Source organism: Engystomops pustulosus, chromosome 7 (genome assembly GCF_040894005.1).
Source record: "Engystomops pustulosus chromosome 7, aEngPut4.maternal, whole genome shotgun sequence".
NCBI lineage: Eukaryota > Metazoa > Chordata > Amphibia > Anura > Leptodactylidae > Engystomops > Engystomops pustulosus.
In genome coordinates this window covers 8,708,046-8,731,836 of record NC_092417.1, presented here as the reverse complement: position 1 = coordinate 8,731,836, position 23,791 = coordinate 8,708,046, and the positions used below count along the sequence as shown (strand labels likewise).

Here is a 23,791-nt window from a genome sequence, read left to right as displayed (position 1 = left end):
GAGTGGGAGTGTTGTGTATACATGGGGACACTCGCGAATATCCCACTGCTGTCATCAACCTACATACCCCTTGTGGTACTGTTACCCATGAAGTGGGGGTGGTGGGGACCCTTTTTCATGAGGCTATTATCGGCAGGGACTTACCGGTGTTTTGGGACCTTTGGAGACGAAGACCCACCTCAGGTGCTGTTGCAGATAATGGACGTCAGGTATGTCCGGCCTTGGCCCCTGAACCCTTTGAGGCCGATGTACACACACCAGCAGTAGGGGTGACCCCATGTGATGAATTCTCTCCCCTAGAGGTCCTAGCTGGTGAGGTCGAGGGCCACGAGGAGGTGGCCGACATGCTGGACCTTGAGATTTCCCGTGACAATTTTGGGGCTGCACAGCTACAGGACCCTACCTTGGTTAAAGCACGGGAGAATGTCAAGGTGGTAAATGGGGTACTCCAAATACCAGGGGCTGATAAAATATACCCCCGAATGGTGATTATTGGGGAACTGTTGTACAGGGTCGACCAGATACGGGGTGAGGAGGTTGAGCAACTGGTAGTACCCCAATCTCACCGTAGGCTGGTGCTAGAGTTGGCACACAAACATGTGCTGGGAGGGCACTTAGGTGCTGAGAAGACCCGAGAGAGGATCCTGCAGCGATTTTTCTGGCCCGGGGTATGGGAGGAGGTAAACCGGTATTGTAGCTCCTGCCCTGAGTGCCAACTTACTGCCCCGGTCTCCCACTTCAGGAGTCCTTTGGTCCCGCTACCGATCATAGAAGTGCCCTTTGAACGGATTGCAATGGATCTGGTTGGCCCCATAGTCAAGTCCTCCAGGGGGCACCAATACATCCTAGTTATCCTGGACTACGCTACGCGGTATCCCGAGGCGATTCCATTAAGGAACACCTCCTCCAAAAATATTGCTAGGGAGCTGTTCCAGGTGTTCTCACGCACAGGCCTCCCCAAGGAAATCTTGACTGACCAGGGTACCCCATTCATGTCTAGGGTAATGAAGGAGATGTGCAAGTTACTACAGGTAAAACAGCTCCGCACCTCTGTGTATCATCCCCAGACAGATGGCCTGGTCGAGAGGTTTAATAAGACCTTGAAGGGGATGCTTAAGAGGGTGGTCAGCAAAGATGGGAAGGACTGGGATTGTTTGTTGCCCTATTTGATGTTTGCCATACGGGAAGTTCCCCAGTCCTCCACGGGTTTCTCACCCTTTGAGCTGTTATATGGCCGTTCCCCACGTGGGCTTTTGGATGTTGCCAAAGAGACCTGGGAACAGGAGAGGACCCCCCACCGTAGTGTGATAGAACACGTCTCCCTTATGCAGGACCGCATAGCGGCGGTAATGCCCCTTGTAAAGGAGCACATGACAAGGGCACAAGAGGCCCAGTCTAGGGTCTACAATAGGTCAGCCAGACTCAGGACCTTTAACCCAGGCGACAGAGTGCTAGTTCTGGTGCCCACCGTGGAAAGCAAGTTCTTGGCCAAATGGCAAGGACCATATGAGGTCATGGAGAGAGTGGGGAAGGTAACCTACAGGGTATCTCAGCCGGGGAGGAGGAAACCCGAACAGATATACCACGTGAACCTCCTAAAGCCATGGAGGGAAAGAGTCCCTGATGGCCATGGGAGTAGAGAAGGCATCTGTCTCCAAGAAGGGGACACCGGAGGTAGGTGTACCCGATGCCAAGGTGCCTGAAGTACGGATCTCGGAGTCCCTCTCCAGGGCCCAGATTCAGGAAGCGAAGGAGTTTGTGCTCCGAAATATGGATGTGTTCTCTAAGTTACCGGGACGTACTTCAGTCATCAAGCATGACATCATAACCGAACCCCACATCCGGGTACACCAAAAACCTTACCGGGTCCCTGAAGCGCGCCGGCTTGCCATATCCGAAGAAGTCAGGCAGATGTTAGACCTGGGGGTTATCGAGGAGTCTAAAAGTGACTGGTCGAGTCCTATTGTGTTGATTCCCAAACCTGATGGTTCCCTACGGTTCTGCAATGATTTTAGGAAGTTGAACGAGGTGTCCAAATTTGATTCCTATCCCATGCCCAGGGTTGACGAGTTGATAGAACGACTTGGACAGGCTAGGTTCTTCTCCACCCTTGACCTGACGAAAGGGTATTGGCAGGTACCCCTGACTGACAGGGCTAAAGAGAAGACCGCTTTTGTTACCCCTGATGGGCTTTTTCAGTACGTGGTACTCCCCTTTGGGCTACATGGGGCTCCCGCCACATTCCAGAGGTTAATGGATCTCGTGCTAAAACCTCACCGGAGTTATGCCTCGGCCTACTTAGATGACATTATAGTCTATAGTAACGACTGGGAGAGTCATCTAGCCAAAGTACAAGCAGTGGTAGACTCCCTGAGGGCAGCAGGGCTGACAGCGAACCCCCAAAAGTGTGCACTGGGTCTGGAAGAGGCCCGTTACCTGGGGTACCGTATTGGGCGAGGGGTCATCAAACCCCAAGTAAATAAAGTAGAGGCGATCCAGCAGTGGCCACGACCTTTGAGCAAGAAGCAAGTGAGGGCTTTTCTGGGCATAGTGGGCTATTATCGCCGATTTATCCCCGATTTTGCGACAATAGCGGCACCTCTGACTGACCTGACTAAGGGTAGCAGGGCGATGATGGTAAAGTGGAGTGAAGAGGCTGAGGGGGCGTTTCAGCGACTTAAGACGGTTTTGTGTGAGGGACCGATACTGATCACCCCTAACTTCACCAAGACCTTTATTGTGCAGACTGACGCTTCTGACGTGGGCTTGGGGGCTGTCCTGTCCCAAGTAGTGGAGGGTGAGGAACATCCCGTGACATTCCTGAGCCGCAAGCTCACACCTCCTGAAAAGAACTATAGTATAGTTGAGAGGGAGTGCTTGGCGATCAAATGGGCTCTGGAATCCCTGAGGTATTATTTGGTAGGGCGGCAGTTTACACTGGTGACCGATCACTCTCCCCTAACCTGGATGAGTCAGGCCAAGGAGAGGAACGCCAGGGTCACAAGGTGGTTCCTAATGCTCCAGAATTTTAAATTCACGGTGGAACATCGAGCAGGAAAGCTGCATGGGAATGCCGATGCCCTATCCCGTACCCACTGTCTGATGGCCAAAAGTGTTCGTCCCCACAGGGTCAAACAGAGGGGGAGGGTATGTGAGACACTGAAGGGGTTAACTGTGGATGGGCGGTATGTTTCCCCTAGGTTTTGCTTCTATGCAAGGCCTTAGTGCTGAGGTGGGTTTGTCCAGCACCTTGGACACAGGTGATGGGAACAGCCTAATTAGCCTGGATAAAATGACTCAGCAGAGTTGAGTGGGTTGTCTCTCTGTGGAAGGAGGCTGAGAGGACACAGCTCTGACCTGTGGGTCTGGAGCAGCCACATGATCTTTTGTTTAGTGTGAGCTAGTAGACTATTGTGTATAGTTAGCACCCTGACGGGTAGGTTTTCTTTTGTTTATGCAAATACCTGAATGTAAAGGCTGGTTTTATTTTGCTGCAATAAACGCAGGCGAGACCTGTTTGGACTGTACCCTGGTGTCCCTGTCTTGAACTGCATCCCAGCACCCCGCTACCACGGTCTCTACTGGGCCAAATCCCCACAGGAGGTAATATCCCCATCACTGCCCCCTATATACATGTAATGTACATAACACACATATCATATACACAATACACAGATACCACTATAAGGACACAGTGTGGAGGTAATATCCCCATCACTGCCCCCTGTATACATGTAATGTACATAACACAGTCATATCATATACACAATACACAGATACCACTATAAGGACACAGTATGGAGGTAATATCCTCATCACTGCCCCCTGTATACATGTAATGTACATAACACACATATCATATACACAATACACAGATACCACTATAAGGACACAGTATGGAGGTAATATCCCCATCACTGCCTCCTGTATACATGTAATGTACATAACACACATATCATATACACAATACACAGATACCACTATAAGGACACAGTATGGAGGTAATATCCCCATCACTGCCCCCTGTATACATGTAATGTACATAACACACATATCATATACACAATACATAGATACCACTATAAGGACACAGTATGGAGGTAATATCCCCATCACTGCCTCCTGTATACATGTAATGTACATAACACACATATCATATACACAATACACAGATACCACTATAAGGACACAGTATGGAGGTAATATCCCCATCACTGCCCCCTGTATACATGTAATGTACATAACACACAGTCATATCATATACACAATACACAGATACCACTATAAGGACACAGTATGGAGATAATATCCCCATCACTGCCCCCTGTATACATGTAATGTACATAACACACAGTCATATCATATACACAATACACAGATACCACTATAAGGACACAGTATGGAGGTAATATCCTCATCACTGCCCCTGTATACATGTAATGTACATAACACACATATCATATACACAATACACAGATACCACTATAAGGACACAGTATGGAGGTAATATCCCCATCACTGCCCCCTGTATACATGTAATGTACATAACACACAGTCATATCATATACACAATACACAGATACCACTATAAGGACACAGTATGGAGGTAATATCCCCATCACTGCCTCCTGTATACATGTAATGTACATAACACACATATCATATACACAATACACAGATACCACTATAAGGACACAGTATGGAGGTAATATCCCCATCACTGCCTCCTGTATACATGTAATGTACATAACACACAGTCATATCATATACACAATACACAGATACCACTATAAGGACACAGTATGGAGGTAATATCCCCATCACTGCCCCCTGTATACATGTAATGTACATAACACACATATCATATACACAATACACAGATACCACTATAAGGACACAGTATGGAGGTAATATCCTCATCACTGCCCCTGTATACATGTAATGTACATAACACACATATCATATACACAATACACAGATACCACTATAAGGACACAGTATGGAGGTAATATCCTCATCACTGCCTCCTGTATACATGTAATGTACATAACACACACATATCATATACACAATACACAGATACCACTATAAGGACACAGTATGGAGGTAATATCCTCATCACTGCCTCCTGTATACATGTAATGTACATAACACACACATATCATATACACAATACACAGATACCACTATAAGGACACAGTATGGAGGTAATATCCTCATCACTGCCCCTGTATACATGTAATGTACATAACACACATCATATACACAATACACAGATACCACTATAAGGACACAGTATGGAGGTAATATCCCCATCACTGCCTCCTGTATACATGTAATGTACATAACACACATATCATATACACAATACACAGATACCACTATAAGGACACAGTATGGAGGTAATATCCCCCATCACTGCCCCCTGTATACATGTAATGTACATAACACACACATATCATATACACAATACACAGATACCACTATAAGGACACAGTATGGAGGTAATATCCCCATCACTGCCCCCTGTATACATGTAATGTACATAACACACATCATATACACAATACACAGATACCACTATAAGGACACAGTATGGAGGTAATATCCCCATCACTGCCCCCTGTATACATGTAATGTACATAACACACATATCATATACACAATACACAGATACCACTATAAGGACACAGTATGGAGGTAATATCCTCATCACTGCCTCCTGTATACATGTAATGTACATAACACACATATCATATACACAATACACAGATAGCACTATAAGGACACAGTATGGAGGTAATATCCCCATCTCTGCCCCCTGTATACATGTAATGTACATAACACACACATATCATATACACAATACACAGATACCACTATAAGGACACAGTATGGAGGTAATATCCCCATCACTGCCTCCTGTATACATGTAATGTACATAACACACACATATCATATACACAATACACAGATACCACTATAAGGACACAGTATGGAGGTAATATCCCCATCACTGCCTCCTGTATACATGTAATGTACATAACACACATATCATATACACAATACACAGATACCACTATAAGGACACAGTATGGAGGTAATTTCCCCATCACTGCCTCCTGTATACATGTAATGTACATAACACACATATCATATACACAATACACAGATACCACTATAAGGACACAGTATGGAGGTAATATCCCCCATCACTGCCTCCTGTATACATGTAATGTACATAACACACATATCATATACACAATACACAGATACCACTATAAGGACACAGTATGGAGGTAATATCCCCATCACTGCCCCCTGTATACATGTAATGTACATAACACACATATCATATACACAATACACAGATACCACTATAAGGACACAGTATGTAGGTAATATCCCCATCACTGCCCCCTGTATACATGTAATGTACATAACACACATATCATATACACAATACACAGATACCACTATAAGGACACAGTATGGAGGTAATATCCCCATCACTGCCTCCTGTATACATGTAATGTACATAACACACATATCATATACACAATACAGGCAGTCCCCGGGTTACATACAAGATAGGGTCTGGAGGTTTGTTCTTAAGTTGAATTTGTATGTAAGTCGAAACTGTATATTTTATAATGGAAGTTCTAGACAATTTTTTTTCTTTTGCCCCAGTGACAATTGGAGTTTCAAAATTTTTGGTGTAATTGGACCAAGAATTATCAATAAAGCTTCATTACAGACACCTTACAGCTGATCATTGCAGTCTGGGACTATAGTAAAGCATCCAGAGAGCTTCACCAGAGGTCACAGTGGGCAGAGGGGTCCGTCTGTAACTATGGGTTGTCTGTAAGTCGGGTGTCCTTAAGTAGGGGACCGCCTGTACACAGATACCACTATAAGGACACAGTATGGAGGTAATATCCTCATCACTGCCCCCTGTATACATGTAATGCACATAACACACATATCATATACACAATACACAGATACCACTATAAGGACACAGTATGGAGGTAATATCCTCATCACTGCCCCCTGTATACATGTAATGCACATAACACACATATCATATACACAATACACAGATACCACTATAAGGACACAGTATGGAGGTAATATCCCCCATCACTGCCCCCTGTATACATGTAATGTACATAACACACATATCATATACACAATACACAGATACCACTATAAGGACACAGTATGGAGGTAATATCCCCATCACTGCCTCCTGTATACATGTAATGTACATAACACACATATCATATACACAATACACAGATACCACTATAAGGACACAGTATGGAGGTAATATCCCCATCACTGCCTCCTGTATACATATAATGTACATAACACACATATCATATACACAATACACAGATACCACTATAAGGACACAGTATGGAGGTAATATCCCCATCACTGCCCCCTGTATACATGTAATGTACATAACACACATATCATATACACAATACACAGATACCACTATAAGGACACAGTATGGAGGTAATATCCCCATCACTGCCACCTGTATACATGTAATGTACATAACACACAGTCATAGCATATACACAATACACAGATACCACTATAAGGACACAGTATGGAGGTATTATCCTCATCACTGCCTCCTGTATACATGTAATGTACATAACACACACATATCATATACACAATACACAGATACCACTATAAGGACACAGTATGGAGGTAATACTCTGGATACATGTAGGGTCAGGAGGTAAGAGCTCTCCATAAGGAGACTTGCTGCCATTGATGCTGCAGGAAGAAGTTCTGGGAGATATGGGAATATGTTTTCCAGGATGAGATAAGGAAAACATTGCCTCTTAGTTACCTTGATGGTCATTGTAACATAAAGCATAAATCTCAGAACATGTAATTGCAGCCGGATGTGAGAACAGCAGTGATATCATATCAGTAATAGTGTAAGAAGTAGAAGAGCCGGAGGAAGACAGCGGGAGAATCTTACCATCACTGGGAGATACAATACTCATCTCTGATCCTCAATAGATAATAAATCCTGCAAGACACAAAACCTTCATTACATGTGGAAGAAACACATTTACCCCATTACATGACAGAACATCTCCCCTCCCCCACACCCTGACACCTTCTCTATACACAGAGGGATGTGGATGAGGCTTGTTGTCAGCAGTGACCAATTTTTAGTCTTTCTTAGAAATTCATCAGCTGCGGTTTCCTCCATAGATCACTTTAGGAGGGGGAAAAGTTCTATAGTTTCTTCCTCTACCTGAGTCCTCCTATTAAAGGAAACCTACCATGTGATTGGATGCATTATGAAGCAAACATACCTTGATACTGCTGTAGCTACACTGATGCAGGATCATATCTTGGTTAATCCCTGAGCTGAGTGGTTTTGCTGAAAAACAATTATAACATTCAGGACCTTGGGAAAGCTGAGTCAGCATGGCTGCCAAGATAAACACATTACACACGGGAGCTTGGAATTACAGATGGAGTTAAGTCGAGCGTGACTAATCAACCTGAGCTGGTTCACTCATATACAACAGCTGGGGGATGGTGCAGCAATTGATTATTCTGTCTGGCAGGGAGAAGAGTGATTGCATCATCATCTCCTGCAGAGAAAAACTCTACTGCTATGAGAAGCGGGAAAGCAAGCGCCATAGAAGGGACAGAGCTTCATTATCATAATGTTATAATTGTTTTTTCAACAAAACCACTCCGGGATTAAACAAGATATGATCCTGCATCAGTGTAGCTACAGCAGTCTCAAGGTATGTTTGCTTCATAATGCACCAAATCAAATGGTAGGTTTCCTTTAAAGGAAACCTACCACTTCTGAAGGTAGGTATGAGATGCAAACACCGGGCACCAGCTCAGGGTGAGCTGGTGCCGGTGCTTAGTCTCGTTGGTGTTAAAACCGCGGTATCGCGGTTTTAACACTTTTTAAACTTTATAGTAGAAACTGCTTCGGCGCTGCAGCGCACGCGTGCGTTAACATCGCGTTTACAATGCGTTTTGTAAGCGGAAACGTTAACAGTGATGTAATTAGGCAAATCACCTCTCCTCAGCTGTTGTATATGCGTTTCAAACGCAATGAAAACGCAGGTCAAAACGCAACGTGTGAACACGCCCTCAGGTAAAAATACTCCTCAAAAATGGTGAGAGGAGTATTTTTACCGTTCTGGAAAAATGTTAGTGCGACCTCTGGGGTACTATATAACGAAATATAGTCTATGGGGGACATTTACTTAGAGTGTCGGTGTCTGCATTGGCTTTGTTACCGACCTGCTCTCGGAAAGAAGATACACATTTAATATTGTAGAGCTGTACAGAGACATTTCTGTCCCCAAGCCCATTTTCTGTCCCCGAGCCCATTTTCTGTCCCTGGGACCAAAATCTGTCCCAAGCACCAGAAATGTGTCCAACAGTCCCTGCTAGACCAGTTTTCTTTTGGTCTACTTTCCGCCAGTTTACAGCGCCCAAAAATGGCTGTGACACATATTAATTCTGTCTGAGTTTCCACTCCGCCAAAGCCACGCCCCTTTTCGGAGAAGAGTCGGAGCAGACGGAAAAAGTAATTTTTTCTGTCCCCGACAGCTAATAAATAGGTAGGAGAGCAGAACATGTGGTGAGAGCGCCACAAAACTGGCGGAAACGCCATAGTAAATGTCCCCCTATGTGTACAATATATTGAGGGGGTCACTGTGTATTTATTATATGTAGCAAAAAGAAAGTTGTATGGAGTAAATGTTTGTTATTTAGATTTTATTTTATCACAAAAATGGGAAATTTTTATGCTGTGATTACAAAACACTTCACGTGACAAGACATATCATAACATCACAGCAAAAATATAGAAACAAAAACACAATGGACAGAAATGACCTTTGTAAGAAGCACTTGGCAAAAACATGCAGTGTCTACATATCTCCATTCCTGGCCACGACATAATTCATCTTAGCTGGTTATCCAGGAGAAACTATACTGTAAATAACTGTGATATTTTTAGTGGTGCAGTGTGGACATGTGTAGCAAGGAGCTGGAGAGACCTGGCTGGCAAATCCTGCAGTGAAGGCCGGGAGAAGTTCACAAGTTGCGTTTTGGTCGCGTTTTCATTGCGTTTGAAACGCATATACAAAAGCTGATGAGAGGTGATTTGCCTAATTATATTACCGTTTACGTTTCTAAACGCAATGTTAACGCATGCGTTAATAAAACGCATGTGTTAACGCGTTAACATCACGTTTACGATGCGTTTTGTAAACGGAAATGTTAACAGGGATGTAATTAGGCAAATCAACCCTCCTCAGCTGTCCTATATGCGTTTTAAACGCAATGAAAACGCAGGTCAAAACGCAACGTGTGAACGCGCCCTGAGGAGGTTTTATTTGCAGTTTTGTCAATTAAACAGGTGAAAGACATGAACTGAAGACATGAATGGGTGAATGACATTTGTGGAGCAGGTTTCCCCTTCAAAGTCAAATTCACTCATTCAGTTCATGTCTTTCACCTGTTTAATTGACAAAACTGCACCTAAAACCACCTCAAAGCTGATTTCGATGCAGTTTTAACTGCAACATGTGACCGCACCCTGAGGGCGCTGTCACACGTTGCGTTTGCAAACGCAGACCAAACCGCGCCCACCGGGGCGGTCCGCGGTCCAATCGCATCGGCGTTTCTCTATGTTTCTATGGAAATCGCCGATGCGATCGGACCGCGGACCGCCCAAGTGGGCGTGGTTTGGTCTGCGTTTGCGTCTGCAAACGCAACGTGTGACCGCGCCCTAAGGATCTATACCTGATGGGTAATTGAAGCCTGTGAGGAGACCACCAGGATATGGACCAGGCCAGCACTGATGGAAAAGGCCGCATATTTCTGTTATATGTATCACAGCCCAGGTGTGCAGTACATTTATTGTCACTATATTTATATACAGATCAGATCAAATGCTAATACAGGCGGTACCCTACTTAAGAACACTCGACTTACATACAGACCTCTGGATATTGGTAATTTATTGTACTTTAGTCCCAGGCTACAATAATCAGCTGTAACAGTTATTACAGGCGTCTGTAATGAAGCTTTAGGGTTAATATTGATTTTTATGACAACCCAACATTTTTAAAATCCAATTGTCACAGAGACCAAAAAAGTTCTGGCTGGGATTACAATGATAAAATATACAGTTCCGACTTACATACAAACTCGACTTAAGAACAAACCTACAGACCCTATCTTGTATGTAACCCGGGGACTGCCCGTATATATTTCTGTGTGCAGTACATTCATTTCTGGTATATTTGCATTACATTCATTACAGGCACATATTTATCTGTGTGTTTATGCAGTACAAGTGTTTGCTCAATATAATGTGTGGACGTTGCTGTGGGTTTTTGCTATATGGGGCCCTGACACAAAGTTTGTACCGTGGCACATTACAGTCTTATTACGCCACTGTCTGTCACCTTATTTCAGTGTTTGCGTCACCATTTTTTACTCCCCTCAACCGAAAGCAAATTCTATTACTCCATGCAAGCTGGGAACATGTACCGCATTTTTTCGGCGCACCGGATTATAAGGCGCACCATCAATAAATGCCTGCTAAAACATCTAGTTTCATATATAAGGCGCACCGGATTATAAGGCGCACCTGATTATAAGGATGAATGACCAGCAGGTGGCAGACCTGTGCACAGTACAAGGCAGCTGTTGTCTGTAAGTACAGTTCATATATAAGGCACCTTTGATTTAAAAAAAAAAAAAAAAAAAACGGTAATAAATATTTTTTATGTATTGAATTTCTGAAAAAAATCACATTTGCACCATTTTCTTAATCTGTTTTCCCGGCTTTTACTGTGCGCTCCAAATGTCCCCTTCCCTTTATCCTTTTGGTCAGTACAATCAAGAAAATACAAAATTTCTATATTTTTTCATTTATCCCATTTTGGTGACTGTACGAGCATTTGATCACTTTATTTTTGTGTGTGGATAAAATAGCGGCGATTTAGACATTAGGTTTTTTTTTCCATTATGGTGTTCACTGTATGGAGCAATCATTTCTATATTTTGATAGAATTGTAGGATTACCTACATGCATTATGAGTTCTAAGAAAATGAAGGTAATATTTAACCCCTTAAGGACGCAGGGTTCTTTCGCTCATTTCTCGCTCTCCACCTTCACAAATCCATAACTTTTTAATTTTTCCGTGTACAGACCTGTGTATGGCCTTATTTTGTGAGTAACAAATTTTACTTTCCCGTGATGTTATTTATTATTCCAGGCCGTGTACTGGGAAGCTGGAAAAAAATTCCAAATGTGGTAAAATTGGAAAAAACGTGTTTGTATCATGTCCTTGTGGGCTCAGTTTTTATGGCTGTCACTGTGCGCTTTACATAACACGTCTACTTTCTTTTTTGGTTTGGTACCATCGCAGGGATACCAAATTAATATATACAGGTTTTTATTTAATAACTTTTTCATAGCTATCATTTTTAGGACTGTGTGACATTGTGATCGCTTTTTATTCCATTTTCTATGTGTTGTAAAATGGTGTAAAAGTCGCTATGGGGTTAGCCGCCGGCATTAAGTAGTTTTAGATTTGGATAGATCAAGAATTACCTATTGTGTCTGTTATTATTACTGTTTATTACGTTTTATATCATTTCTAGGGAAAGGGGGGTGATTTGAACTTTTGTTTTTTCCTTTTTTAATTATTTTTGAAACATTTTAGAAATTTTTTTTTACTATTTTTTTTAGACACTCTAGGGTACATTAACCCTAGATTGTCTGATCGTTCCTACCATATACTGCAATACTACTGTATTGCCCATGCGCCACCGTTGTCAGCTGCATCGGAAGACGTGGGGGTGCGGTCACACGTCGCGTTTACTGCATGCGTTTAAAAACGCATTGCTACAGCTGAAGGGATATTTCCCTAATTAAACAGCTGTTAACGCTTGGGTTTACAAAACGCAAGTGTTAACGCATTGTTAACACATGTGTTAACATCGCGGTTAACGCATGCATTTTGTAAACGCAGGTGTTAACAGCTGTTTAATTTGGCAAATCTCCCTTCAGTTGTAGCAATGCGTTTTTAAACGCATGCAGTAAACGCGATGTGTGACCGCACCCTAAGAGGCAATATGCAGCAAACCCCACCTGTGTATGAAGAGGGCTCACCCCGTCCTATGCACAATACCTCCAGACAACACAAGATATGATCCAGTTGCAGGGGCCCCTGTTACAATAATAATCTCTGAGAAGATCCCTCTCTATATACCAGTGCAATCTGTGTCACAGTGTAACAGTAGCAGATAACAGCTCTTAGTTACATAAAATCCACAAATAGACAACCACTAAGCCCATAGCCTAGTGCAGTGATGGCGAACCTTTTGAGGCTGAGTGCCCAAACTGCAACCCAAAACCCTGCTTATTTATCGCGAGGTGCCAACCAAAAAATTAAAGCAGTATCTTATTGCTCCCTGTTCAACAACTTTCAATCATATTGGCCTCCTGAAGACAGCAACACAGTAGATAGATGCAGAGGTCGCATTAACATTTTTCCAGAAGGTTAATAATACTCCTCTCACAATTTTTGAGGAGTATTTTTAACCGAGGAGGAGTACGAAATTTTCATTAATAAATATATAACTCCTAGGCGTATTTATAGTGTTAAGAGACGCCTATTAATACAAGGAAAAAGTTACAGCTCCTGTTTTCTCTGCTTAAAAGGGTTTTCCCACAAATTCAAGTTAGGCCCTATCCAATTCTTGGGAAAATCCCTTTAGGGCGCATTCACACGATGCATTGAGTCACTTTTTTATGCGTTTTTGACGCATTCCAAAGGCTTCACATGTTGAAGTAACATTGGGTTTTAGCAAATGCAATGGAAACGCAATGTTACTTCAACATGTGTTCAAGGTTCAAGCCTTTGGAATGTGTCAAAAACGCAACGCATCGTGTGAATGCGCCCTCAAAAAGCAAGTATGTATTAAACAAGTGCTGCACAACATTTTTGTGGTGTCTTCACACATGGCATTTTCAAACACATCAGAACAGCTGAGAAGAGATTTGCATAATTACATTGCAGTCAACAAAACGCATGCATCAACGCAATTCTATTGCGTTTTGTAAACGAAATGTTAACAGCAATGCAATTAGGCAAATCTCTTCTCAGATCTGTTGTGATGTGTTTGAAAATGTATGTAATAACCTCACCCTTGGGTGATGTCACACATGGCGTTTTATGTCCGTTTTTAAACCTCCGTTTTCAGTCCGTTTACCATGCATTTGGCTGCTTACAACCTGTTTTTCTATTAAGATAATTGGGAAAAACTGACTAAAAACGGACCAAAAATGCCATGTGTGGCATCGCTCTTAGGCTACATTCACACCATATGGGGGACGCATGTACAACCGCAAGTTTGCGGCTTTTAGGTCCCTAGTAGAAGGCAATGGCCGCACGGAGCAATACCGCTCCGTACACGGGAAAAGGACATTACCCAATGCCGGTCACCCCTTCCTCCTCTCCATGTCACTAAACATGTCTGCACGGCTACGGCCTGGTGGGCATACGTTTGTGTGAATGCAGCCTTATTGTCTACAGAGCGGACTATGGCTGATGGCGGCCCCCAGCCCAGTCTGGGGCTGATGCTGCTGAATTTTTATTTAATTTATTTTCTGGAGTTTGGGAACATAACTTTTTTTTTTTTTTTTTTTTACAGGGGCACATTTAGAAATGGAACATATAATATACTCAAATATAGATGACAGATAACAATGATCTAATGGTAAGAGCCCATTGGATCACTGTCATCAGTGATTTATATACAGAGACCTGCAGAGAGGATGCACAGCACCTTCCCTGCAGCCTCTCACTGTATACAGGGGCTGCTGTGACAGGGGGCCGATTATTATCAGTCCCCTGTCACAGTACACGATTGGGCTGTCACATAGACAGCACGATCCTGTTACTGGCTGTGTGCACGATCGTACACCGATCAGGAGCACAGCCCCGGTAACAGATATCCCTCCCCCACCCCCCGCTCGGCTCCTCCATCTCTCACCACTCGCTCGGCTCTGCCCCCTTACCCCGCTTGGCTCCGCCCCCTCACCCCCCTCGGCTCCACCATCTCTCACCCATCTCTCAGCGCCCCGCGGGAGAGGCTCGGACAGTGAGCAGGAAGTCCCTCCCTGTCCTGCCTCCAGACACTCAGCGCTGCGATCCTGCAGAGAATATTTTGCATGATCGCAGCCGGCGCCGTCACCGCTTGGAAGCGGCAGCTAACATTCAGACAGGAAAATCACCAAGCGTACTTATACGCTTGGTGATCTTTTGGGGGAGTAAATCAGCCTTTAAACGCGTCTATGACGCTTGCAGAGGCGTTATCGCGACCTCTGGATAGATGGAAAATTTTCATCATTTTAGCTTCTTTCCAGTTTCCCTCTGGGGCCAGCAGGAGGTCCTCCAAAAATAATCCGACCCTGTCTAATTCTCCCTCTTCCTACAGTCCCAAGTATCAAAGTAAGTATCAAAATATGACTGAAAGCAGCATCTTTTAAGTTGCTTGGATCTGCAGGAAGATTCTTTGAGTCTTGTCTAGTGTTCTGGGGTGATGGTGCAGGTGCCCATAAAAAGGGCTCAGAGTGCCGCCTCTGGCACCCGTGCCATAGGTTCGCCACCACTGGCCTAGTGGGTAGAGGCTCTGTGTCTCTATGGCAGATGGAGCTGTGAGGTTGTGGGTTTAAATCCCAGGCTGGGCAAAAATGTATTTATTATTATTATTATTGAGACGATGACTATTATTATGATACTATGGTAAAAAGTTGGGGCATGGCCAGGGCGAGATTGGGGGTGTGGCTTAGGAGGATCACTACGCGTGCTGCCATTTTATCCTTCTTTCCCTTCCAAAAATATTGGGAGCTATGGTCATAGGTCATACGAGAATGAACCAGCACAAAGAGCTGACTCATTTATGTGAGCAACATTGTGAGCTGATGGCTCACTAAACCCCTCCCCTAAACGGCTCACCACGTATGGGGTTTGGTATGGGGTTACGGATTGGCCTGTTCAAGAGCCAAAATAGCTGGCTCTTCTTAGTGGGCGGAGCCTAATGAGCCAGCTCACTAAGAAGAGACGTAATTCCCATCACTACTGCAGATTGTATTTACAAAACAACCCCTGTTTATATCTCTGGGGTTTCTGAGGCAATACAGCAGGGGCAACAGGCTAATCACACTATTTCTTAGCAGCATTAGCAAATCCCTATATATGTCCACAGTGTAGACAGAGACCATATAACATGTGACAGGACATATATATATATACAGCAGATAAGAGAGGGGGATATTACCTGGAGGCCGCACAGTGTATACAGAGACCATATAACATGTGACAGGACATATATATATATACAGCAGATAAGAGAGGGGGATATTACCTGGAGGCTGCACAGTGTATACAGAGACCATATAACATGTGACAGGACATATATATATATACAGCAGATAAGAGAGGAGGATATTACCTGGAGGCCGCACAGTGTATACAGAGACCATATAACATGTGACAGGACATATATATATATATATACAGCAGATAAGAGAGGGGGATATTACCTGGAGGCTGCACAGTGTATACAGAGACCATATAACATGTGACAGGATATATATATATATATATATATATATATACAGCAGATAAGAGAGGGGGATATTACCTGGGGGCCGCACAGTGTGGACAGAGACCATATAACATGTGACAGGACATATATATATATACAGCAGATAAGAGAGGAGGATATTACCTGGAGGCCGCACAGTGTATACAGAGACCATATAACATGTGACAGGACATATATATATATACAGCAGATAAGAGAGGGGGATATTACCTGGAGGCCGCACAGTGTGGACAGAGACCATATAACATGTGACAGGACATATATATATATATACAGCAGATAAGAGAGGGGGATATTACCTGGAGGCTGTACAGTGTATACAGAGACCATATAACATGTGACAGGATATATATATATATATATATATATATATACAGCAGATAAGAGAGGGGGATATTACCTGGGGGCCGCACAGTGTGGACAGAGACCATATAACATGTGACAGGACATATATATATATACAGCAGATAAGAGAGGAGGATATTACCTGGAGGCCGCACAGTGTATACAGAGACCATATAACATGTGACAGGACATATATATATATACAGCAGATAAGAGAGGGGGATATTACCTGGAGGCCGCACAGTGTGGACAGAGACCAGGGCCGGCGCTATGGGTAGGCAAAGGTGGCAATTGCCCAGGGCCCCCTGAAAGGGGAGAATCTCTTGTTTCAAATGAATCTTGAATTTTGTTTCTAGGTGCTATAGATCCAAAGATATTTAGGTTTAAAGTGAGAATATCAGGTGCCATTTTTATATATAAAAATCACTCCCAACGGCAGTTCAACAGTTATTATCTCCATTTTCCTAAAACTTAGAAACACAAATTTAGATTCATATAAAAGAGGAGACTCTCTTCTTTCATAGGAAAAAAAAGTGAGGTTCTATGTGTCACAGAGCCAGAGATATAGCCCTCTGAAATGTATCCCCCACCCCCAATCCAGATTCTTAGCCATCAGGCTGCGGGAGCATTTGCTGCACACAGGAGCTGCTGCACCTCACAGACAATGGAAATAATCACTTTATATGTTACTACATTTTGAGAAGGGATAATATCAACTAATATTAATGTTTTTAACCCTTCTCTATGCAGAACTATTTAAGAACACACTTTCTCTCTTATTCCCTTTTATTTTGTGATAGTTATTTTTGTTGGGAAAATTGACTGATACGATGAACATTCGATCCTCTTCGCCTAATGTGACTATTATATATTAACACCGCAACCCAGAACATGTCCATAAAGTTATATGTAACACCAATAACACACATGTTCTGGAATAAAGTTTTTATTTCCCACCATTATTTATTTATGTTAGGACGTTCTCACTCTCATTCTTATGAAGCGCGGAGGGTTCTGTTATTGTGCGGCTAATACAATGGTGACATCTAATAGTGACTTTTATTATCTCATTAGAGAGGTTTATGGATATATAGTTACATATTTGGGTGACTATTGTGTAAGGAACAGACAATGATACATCTGTGTGAATTTTCTGCAGTTCCCTTGCTGCATATTTTGGTGAATATCCACATGTGGGGTCTGTATGATCTCCTCACATCTTACTGTTTTAGGAAAGTATATTTTCTTTATATAAGTATCTGGATTTGTACAGATTTTAGAGGAAATTTTGAATGTTAATTGCCAAATGCATCGCCTGGTTGTCTGCTTTCAAAATTATTTTATTGCTATATTTTGCAGGTTGTGACTGTCTTAAAATTTGTAGCTGAAAAGCAGATATCTAGTTATTACAGTTTAAGTGATATTATGTGGATTCATTTATGTGAACGTATCAATATGGGACATTTGTGAACTCAAAGTCAAATTTTAAATATTTTTTTATAAAATGTTTCAGTTTAAATCAAAATTGCGCCTATGTCTATAAACTCTTTGATGCAATTTTGAAAATGGGGAAAGTGTCTGCTTTCAGAAAATATTGGTCCCTCTCCCCAATGGGCCTCACAGTCTAATCAACCTACCAGTCATTTTTTTGAGTGTTGGAGGAAACCGGAGGACCTGGAGGAAACCCACGCAGACACAGAGAGAACATACAAAATCTTTGCAGATGTTGAACAGCGCTGCAAGGCTGTAGTGCTAACCACTGAGCCACCATGCTGCCCATCAATCTCCTCTAAAACTCTCCAAAATTACAGTTTGTTTTACCATACTAAAGGGAGCCTCTTGCTGACTGTGACTGGTCATAAAATAGTTTTATTTTGGGGCCCCACTTTCAGTTTTGCCCAGGGCCCCACTTTGTCTAGAACCGGCCCTGACAGAGACCATATAACATGTGACAGGACACATACACTCACCGGCCACTTTATTAGGTACACCTGTCCAACTGCTCGTTAACACTTAATTTCTAATCAGCCAATCACATGGCGGCAACTCAGTGCATTTAGGCATGTAGACATGGTCAAGACAATCTCCTGCAGTTCTCCCGAGCATCAGTATGGGGAAGAAAGGTGATTTGTGGCCTTTGAACGTGGCATGGTTGTTGGTGCCAGAAGGGCTGGTCTGAGTATTTCAGAAACTGCTGATCTATTGGGATTTTCACGCACAACCATCTCTAGGGTTTACAGAGAACGGTCCGAAAAAGAAAAAACATCCAGTGAGCGGCAGTTCTGTGGGCGGAAATGCCTTGCTGATGCCAGAGGAGAATGGGCAGACTGGTTCGAGCTGATAGAAAGGCAACAGTGACTCAAATCGCCACCCGTTACAACCAAGGTAGGCAGAAGAGCATCTCTGAACGCACAGTACATCCAACTTTGAGGCAGATGGGCTACTGCAGCAGAAGACCACACCGGGTGCCACTCCTTTCAGCTAAGAACAGGAAACTGAGGCTACAATTTGCACAAGCTCATGGAAATTGGACAGTAGAAGATTGGAAAAACGTTGCCTGGTCTGATGAGTCTCGATTTCTGCTGCGACATTCGGATGGTAGGGTCAGAATTTGGCGTCAACAACATGAAAGCATGGATCCATCCTTCCTTGTATCAGCGCTTCAGGCTGGTGGTGGTGGTGTCATGGTGTCTTTGGGCCCCTTGGTACAACGCCACAGCCTACCTGAGTATTGTTGCTGCCCATGTCCATCCCTTTATGACCACAATGTACCCTGTAACATCTGATGGCTACTTTCAGCAGGATAATGCGCCATGTCATAAAGCTGGAATCATCTCAGACTGGTTTCTTGAACATGACAATGAGGTCACTGGACACAAATGGCCTCCACAGTCACCAGATCTCAATCCAATAGAGCATTTTTGGGATGTGGTGGAACGGGAGATTCGCATCATGGATGTGCAGCCGACAAATCTGCGGCAACTGTGTGATGCCATCATGTCAATATGGACCAAAATCTCTGAGGAGCTTCCAGCACCTTTTGAATCTATGCCACGAAGAATTGAGGCAGTTCTGAAGGCAAAAGGGGGTCCAACCCGTTACTAGCATGGTGGACCTAATAAAGTGGCCGGTGAGTGTATATATATATATATTACACAGCAGATAAGAGGGGGATATTACCTGGAGGCCGCACAGTGTATACAGAGACCATATAACATGTGACAGGACATATATATATAGCAGATAAGAGAGGGGGATATTACCTGGAGGCTGCACAGTGTGGACAGAGACCATATAACATGGGACAGGACATATATATATATATATATATACACAGCAGAAAAGAGAGGGGGATATTACCTGGGGGCCGCACAGTGTATACAGAGACCATATAACATGTGACAGGACATATATATATATACAGCAGATAAGAGAGAGGGATATTACCTGGAGGCCGCACAGTGTATACAGAGACCATATAACATGTGACAGGACATATATATATATATACAGCAGAAAAGAGAGGGGGATATTACCTGGAGGCTGCACAGTGTATACAGAGACCATATAACATGTGACAGGACATTATATATATATATACAGCAGATAAGAGAGAGAGATATTACCTGGAGGCCGCACAGTGTATACAGAGACGAGATCCGCCAGTGAAGTAATGAAGGCAGGATCCCAGATAGAAGTTACTTTCGCTTTCAGTTCTGCTAATGATGTAAATACTTCTGTCTTAACCCTTTCCCCGCTGAGGTCTGGGACAGGCTGCTCCTCTGCTGTTCAGGGCTATTCTCACATTAATGACACGTATAAAGAAAAGCAACATGACAACATAAAGAATGGCAGTGGCCCCATAGTCATAGAGAGCGGACGCCGGACACATCATCGCTTTTAAGGCACCAACGCCGTGATGTCATTAATACTTATAGTGTCATTTCCATTCAGAATCACAAAAATCGCCATAAGTGGCTGAAAATGTGACATCACAGGAGCGCGTGTTATGTGTTACCTGTATGTGACATCACAGGAGCGTGTGTTATGTGTTACCTGTATATAACATCACAGGAGGGCGTGTTATGTGTTATCTGTGTGTGACATCACAGGAGCGCGTGTTATGTGTTACCTGTATGTGACATCACAGGAGCGCATGTTATCTGTTACCTGTATGTGACATCACAGGAGCGCGTGTTATCTGTTACCTGTATGTGACATCACAGGAGAGCGTGTTATCTGTTACCTGTATGTGACATCACAGGAGCGCGTGTTATGTGTTACCTGTATGTCACATCACAGGAGCGCGTGTTATCTGTTACCTGTATGTGAAATCACAGGAGCGCGTGTTATCTGTTACCTGTATGTGACATCACAGGAGCGCGTGTTATCTGTTACCTGTATGTGACATCACAGGAGCGCGTGTTATCTGTTACCTGTATGTGACATCACAGGAGAGCGTGTTATGTGTTACCTGTATGTGACATCACAGGAGCGCGTGTTATGTGTTACCTGTATGTGACATCACAGGAGAGCGTGTTATCTGTTACCTGTGTGTGACATCACAGGAGCGCGTGTTATCTGTTACCTATATGTGACATCACAGGAGCGCGTGTTATGTGTCACCTGTATATAACATCACACACAGGAGCGAGCATTATGTGTTACCTGTATATGACATCACAGGAGCGCGTGTTATGTGTCACCTGTATGTGACATCACACACAGGAGCGCGCGTTATGTGTTACCTGTATGTGACATCACAGGAGCGTGTGTTATGTGTTACCTGTGTGTGACATCACAGGAGCGCGTGTTATGTGTTACCTGTATGTGACATCACAGGAGCGCGTGTTATGTGTAATACTGTCCCCTGTGTGGGGCACTGTGCTCACCTGCAGCTCCATCTCCCTCCTGACTAATGCTGTCCCCTGTGTGTCCTGTGAGGGGCGCTGTGCTCATCTGCAGCTTCATCTCCCTCCAGACTAATGCTGTCCCCTGTGTGTCCTGTGTGGGGCGCTGTGCTCACCTGCACCTTCATCTCCCTCCAGACTAATGCTGTCCCCTGTGTGTCCTGTGTGGGGCGCTGTGCTCACCTGCAGCTCCATCTCCCTCCAGACTAATGCTGTCCCCTGTGTGTCCTGTGTGGGGCGCTGTGCTCACCTGCAGCTCCATCTCCCTCCAGACTAATGCTGTCCCCTGTGTGGGGCGCTGTGCTCACCTGCAGCTTCATCTCCCTCCAGACTAATGCTGTCCCCTGTGTGTCCTGTGTGGGGCGCTGTGCTCACCTGCAGCTTCATCTCCCTCCTGACTAATGCTGTCCCCTGTGTGTCCTGTGTGGGGCGCTGTGCTCACCTGCAGCGTCAGCTCCCTCCTGACTAATGCTGTTCCCTGTGTGTCCTGTGTGGGGCGCTGTGCTCACCTGCAGCTTCATCTCCCTCCAGACTAATGCTGTTCCCTGTGTGTCCTGTGTGGGGCGCTGTGCTCACCTGCAGCGTCAGCTCCCTCCTGACTAATGCTGTTCCCTGTGTGTCCTGTGCGGGGCGCTGTGCTCACCTGCAGCTTCATCTCCCTCCAGACTAATGCTGTTCCCTGTGTGTCCTGTGTGGGGCGCTGTGCTCACCTGCAGCTCCATCTCCCTCCAGACTAATGCTGTTCCCTGTGTGTCCTGTGTGGGGCGCTGTGCTCACCTGCAGCTTCATCTCCCTCCTGACAAATGCTGTTCCCTGTGTGTCCTGTGCGGGGCGCTGTGCTCACCTGCAGCTTCATCTCCCTCCTGACTAATGCTGTCCCCTGTGTGGGGCGCTGTGCTCATCTGCAGCTTCATCTCCCTCCTGACAAATGCTGTTCCCTGTGTGTCCTGTGCGGGGCGCTGTGCACACCTGCAGCTTCATCTCCCTCCTGACAAATGCTGTTCCCTGTGTGTCCTGTGTGGGGCGCTGTGCTCACCTGCAGCTTCATCTCCCTCCTGACTAATGCTGTTCCCTGTGTGTCCTGTGCGGGGCACTGTGCTCATCTGCAGCTTCATCTCCCTCCAGACTAATGCTGTTCCCTGTGTGTCCTGTGTGGGGCGCTGTGCTCAACTGCAGCTTCATCTCCCTCCAGACTAATGCTGTCCCCTGTGTGTCCTGTGTGGGGCGCTGTGCTCACCTGCAGCTTCATCTCCCTCCAGTCTAATGCTGTTCCCTGTGTGTCCTGTGCGGGGCGCTGTGCTCACCTGCAGCTTCATCTCCCTCCAGACTAATGCTGTCCCCTGTGTGTCCTGTGTGGGGCGCTGTGCTCACCTGCAGCTTCATCTCCCTCCTGACTAATGCTGTCCCCTGTGTGGGGCGCTGTGCTCATCTGCAGCTTCATCTCCCTCCAGACTAATGCTGTTCCCTGTGTGTCCTGTGTGGGGCGCTGTGCTCACCTGCAGCTTCATCTCCCTCCAGACTAATGCTGTTCCCTGTGTGTCCTGTGTGGGGCGCTGTGCTCACCTGCAGCTTCATCTCCCTCCTGACTAATGCTGTTCCCTGTGTGTCCTGTGTGGGGCGCTGTGCTCACCTGCAGCTTCATCTCCCTCCTGACTAATGCTGTTCCCTGTGTGTCCTGTGTGGGGCGCTGTGCTCACCTGCAGCTTCATCTCCCTCCAGACTAATGCTGTCCCCTGTGTGTCCTGTGTGGGGCGCTGTGCTCACCTGCAGCTCCATCTCCCTCCAGACTAATGCTGTTCCCTGTGTGTCCTGTGCGGGGCGCTGTG

At 44.6% G+C, this 23,791-nt stretch overlaps 1 protein-coding gene across 2 annotated transcripts in view; it reads right to left on the bottom strand.

Moving 5' to 3' along the window:
* Positions 1-20,879, bottom strand: part of LOC140069207 (NACHT, LRR and PYD domains-containing protein 12-like) — a 61,404-nt gene extending 40,525 nt beyond the window's left edge. The window contains exons 1-2 of one of the 2 annotated variants that reach the window (XM_072114642.1): positions 20,682-20,879; positions 8,012-8,062 (exon numbers count right to left, since the gene is read on the bottom strand). In XM_072114642.1, the coding sequence (XP_071970743.1) occupies positions 8,012-8,036 (25 nt within the window). In that variant the 5' untranslated portion in view covers positions 8,037-8,062; positions 20,682-20,879. Of the gene's footprint in view, positions 1-8,011; positions 8,755-20,681 lie in introns of those variants that run through there. The other variant, XM_072114641.1, reaches the window with a different exon arrangement.
* Between the last annotated feature and the right edge of the window lie 2,912 nt (positions 20,880-23,791).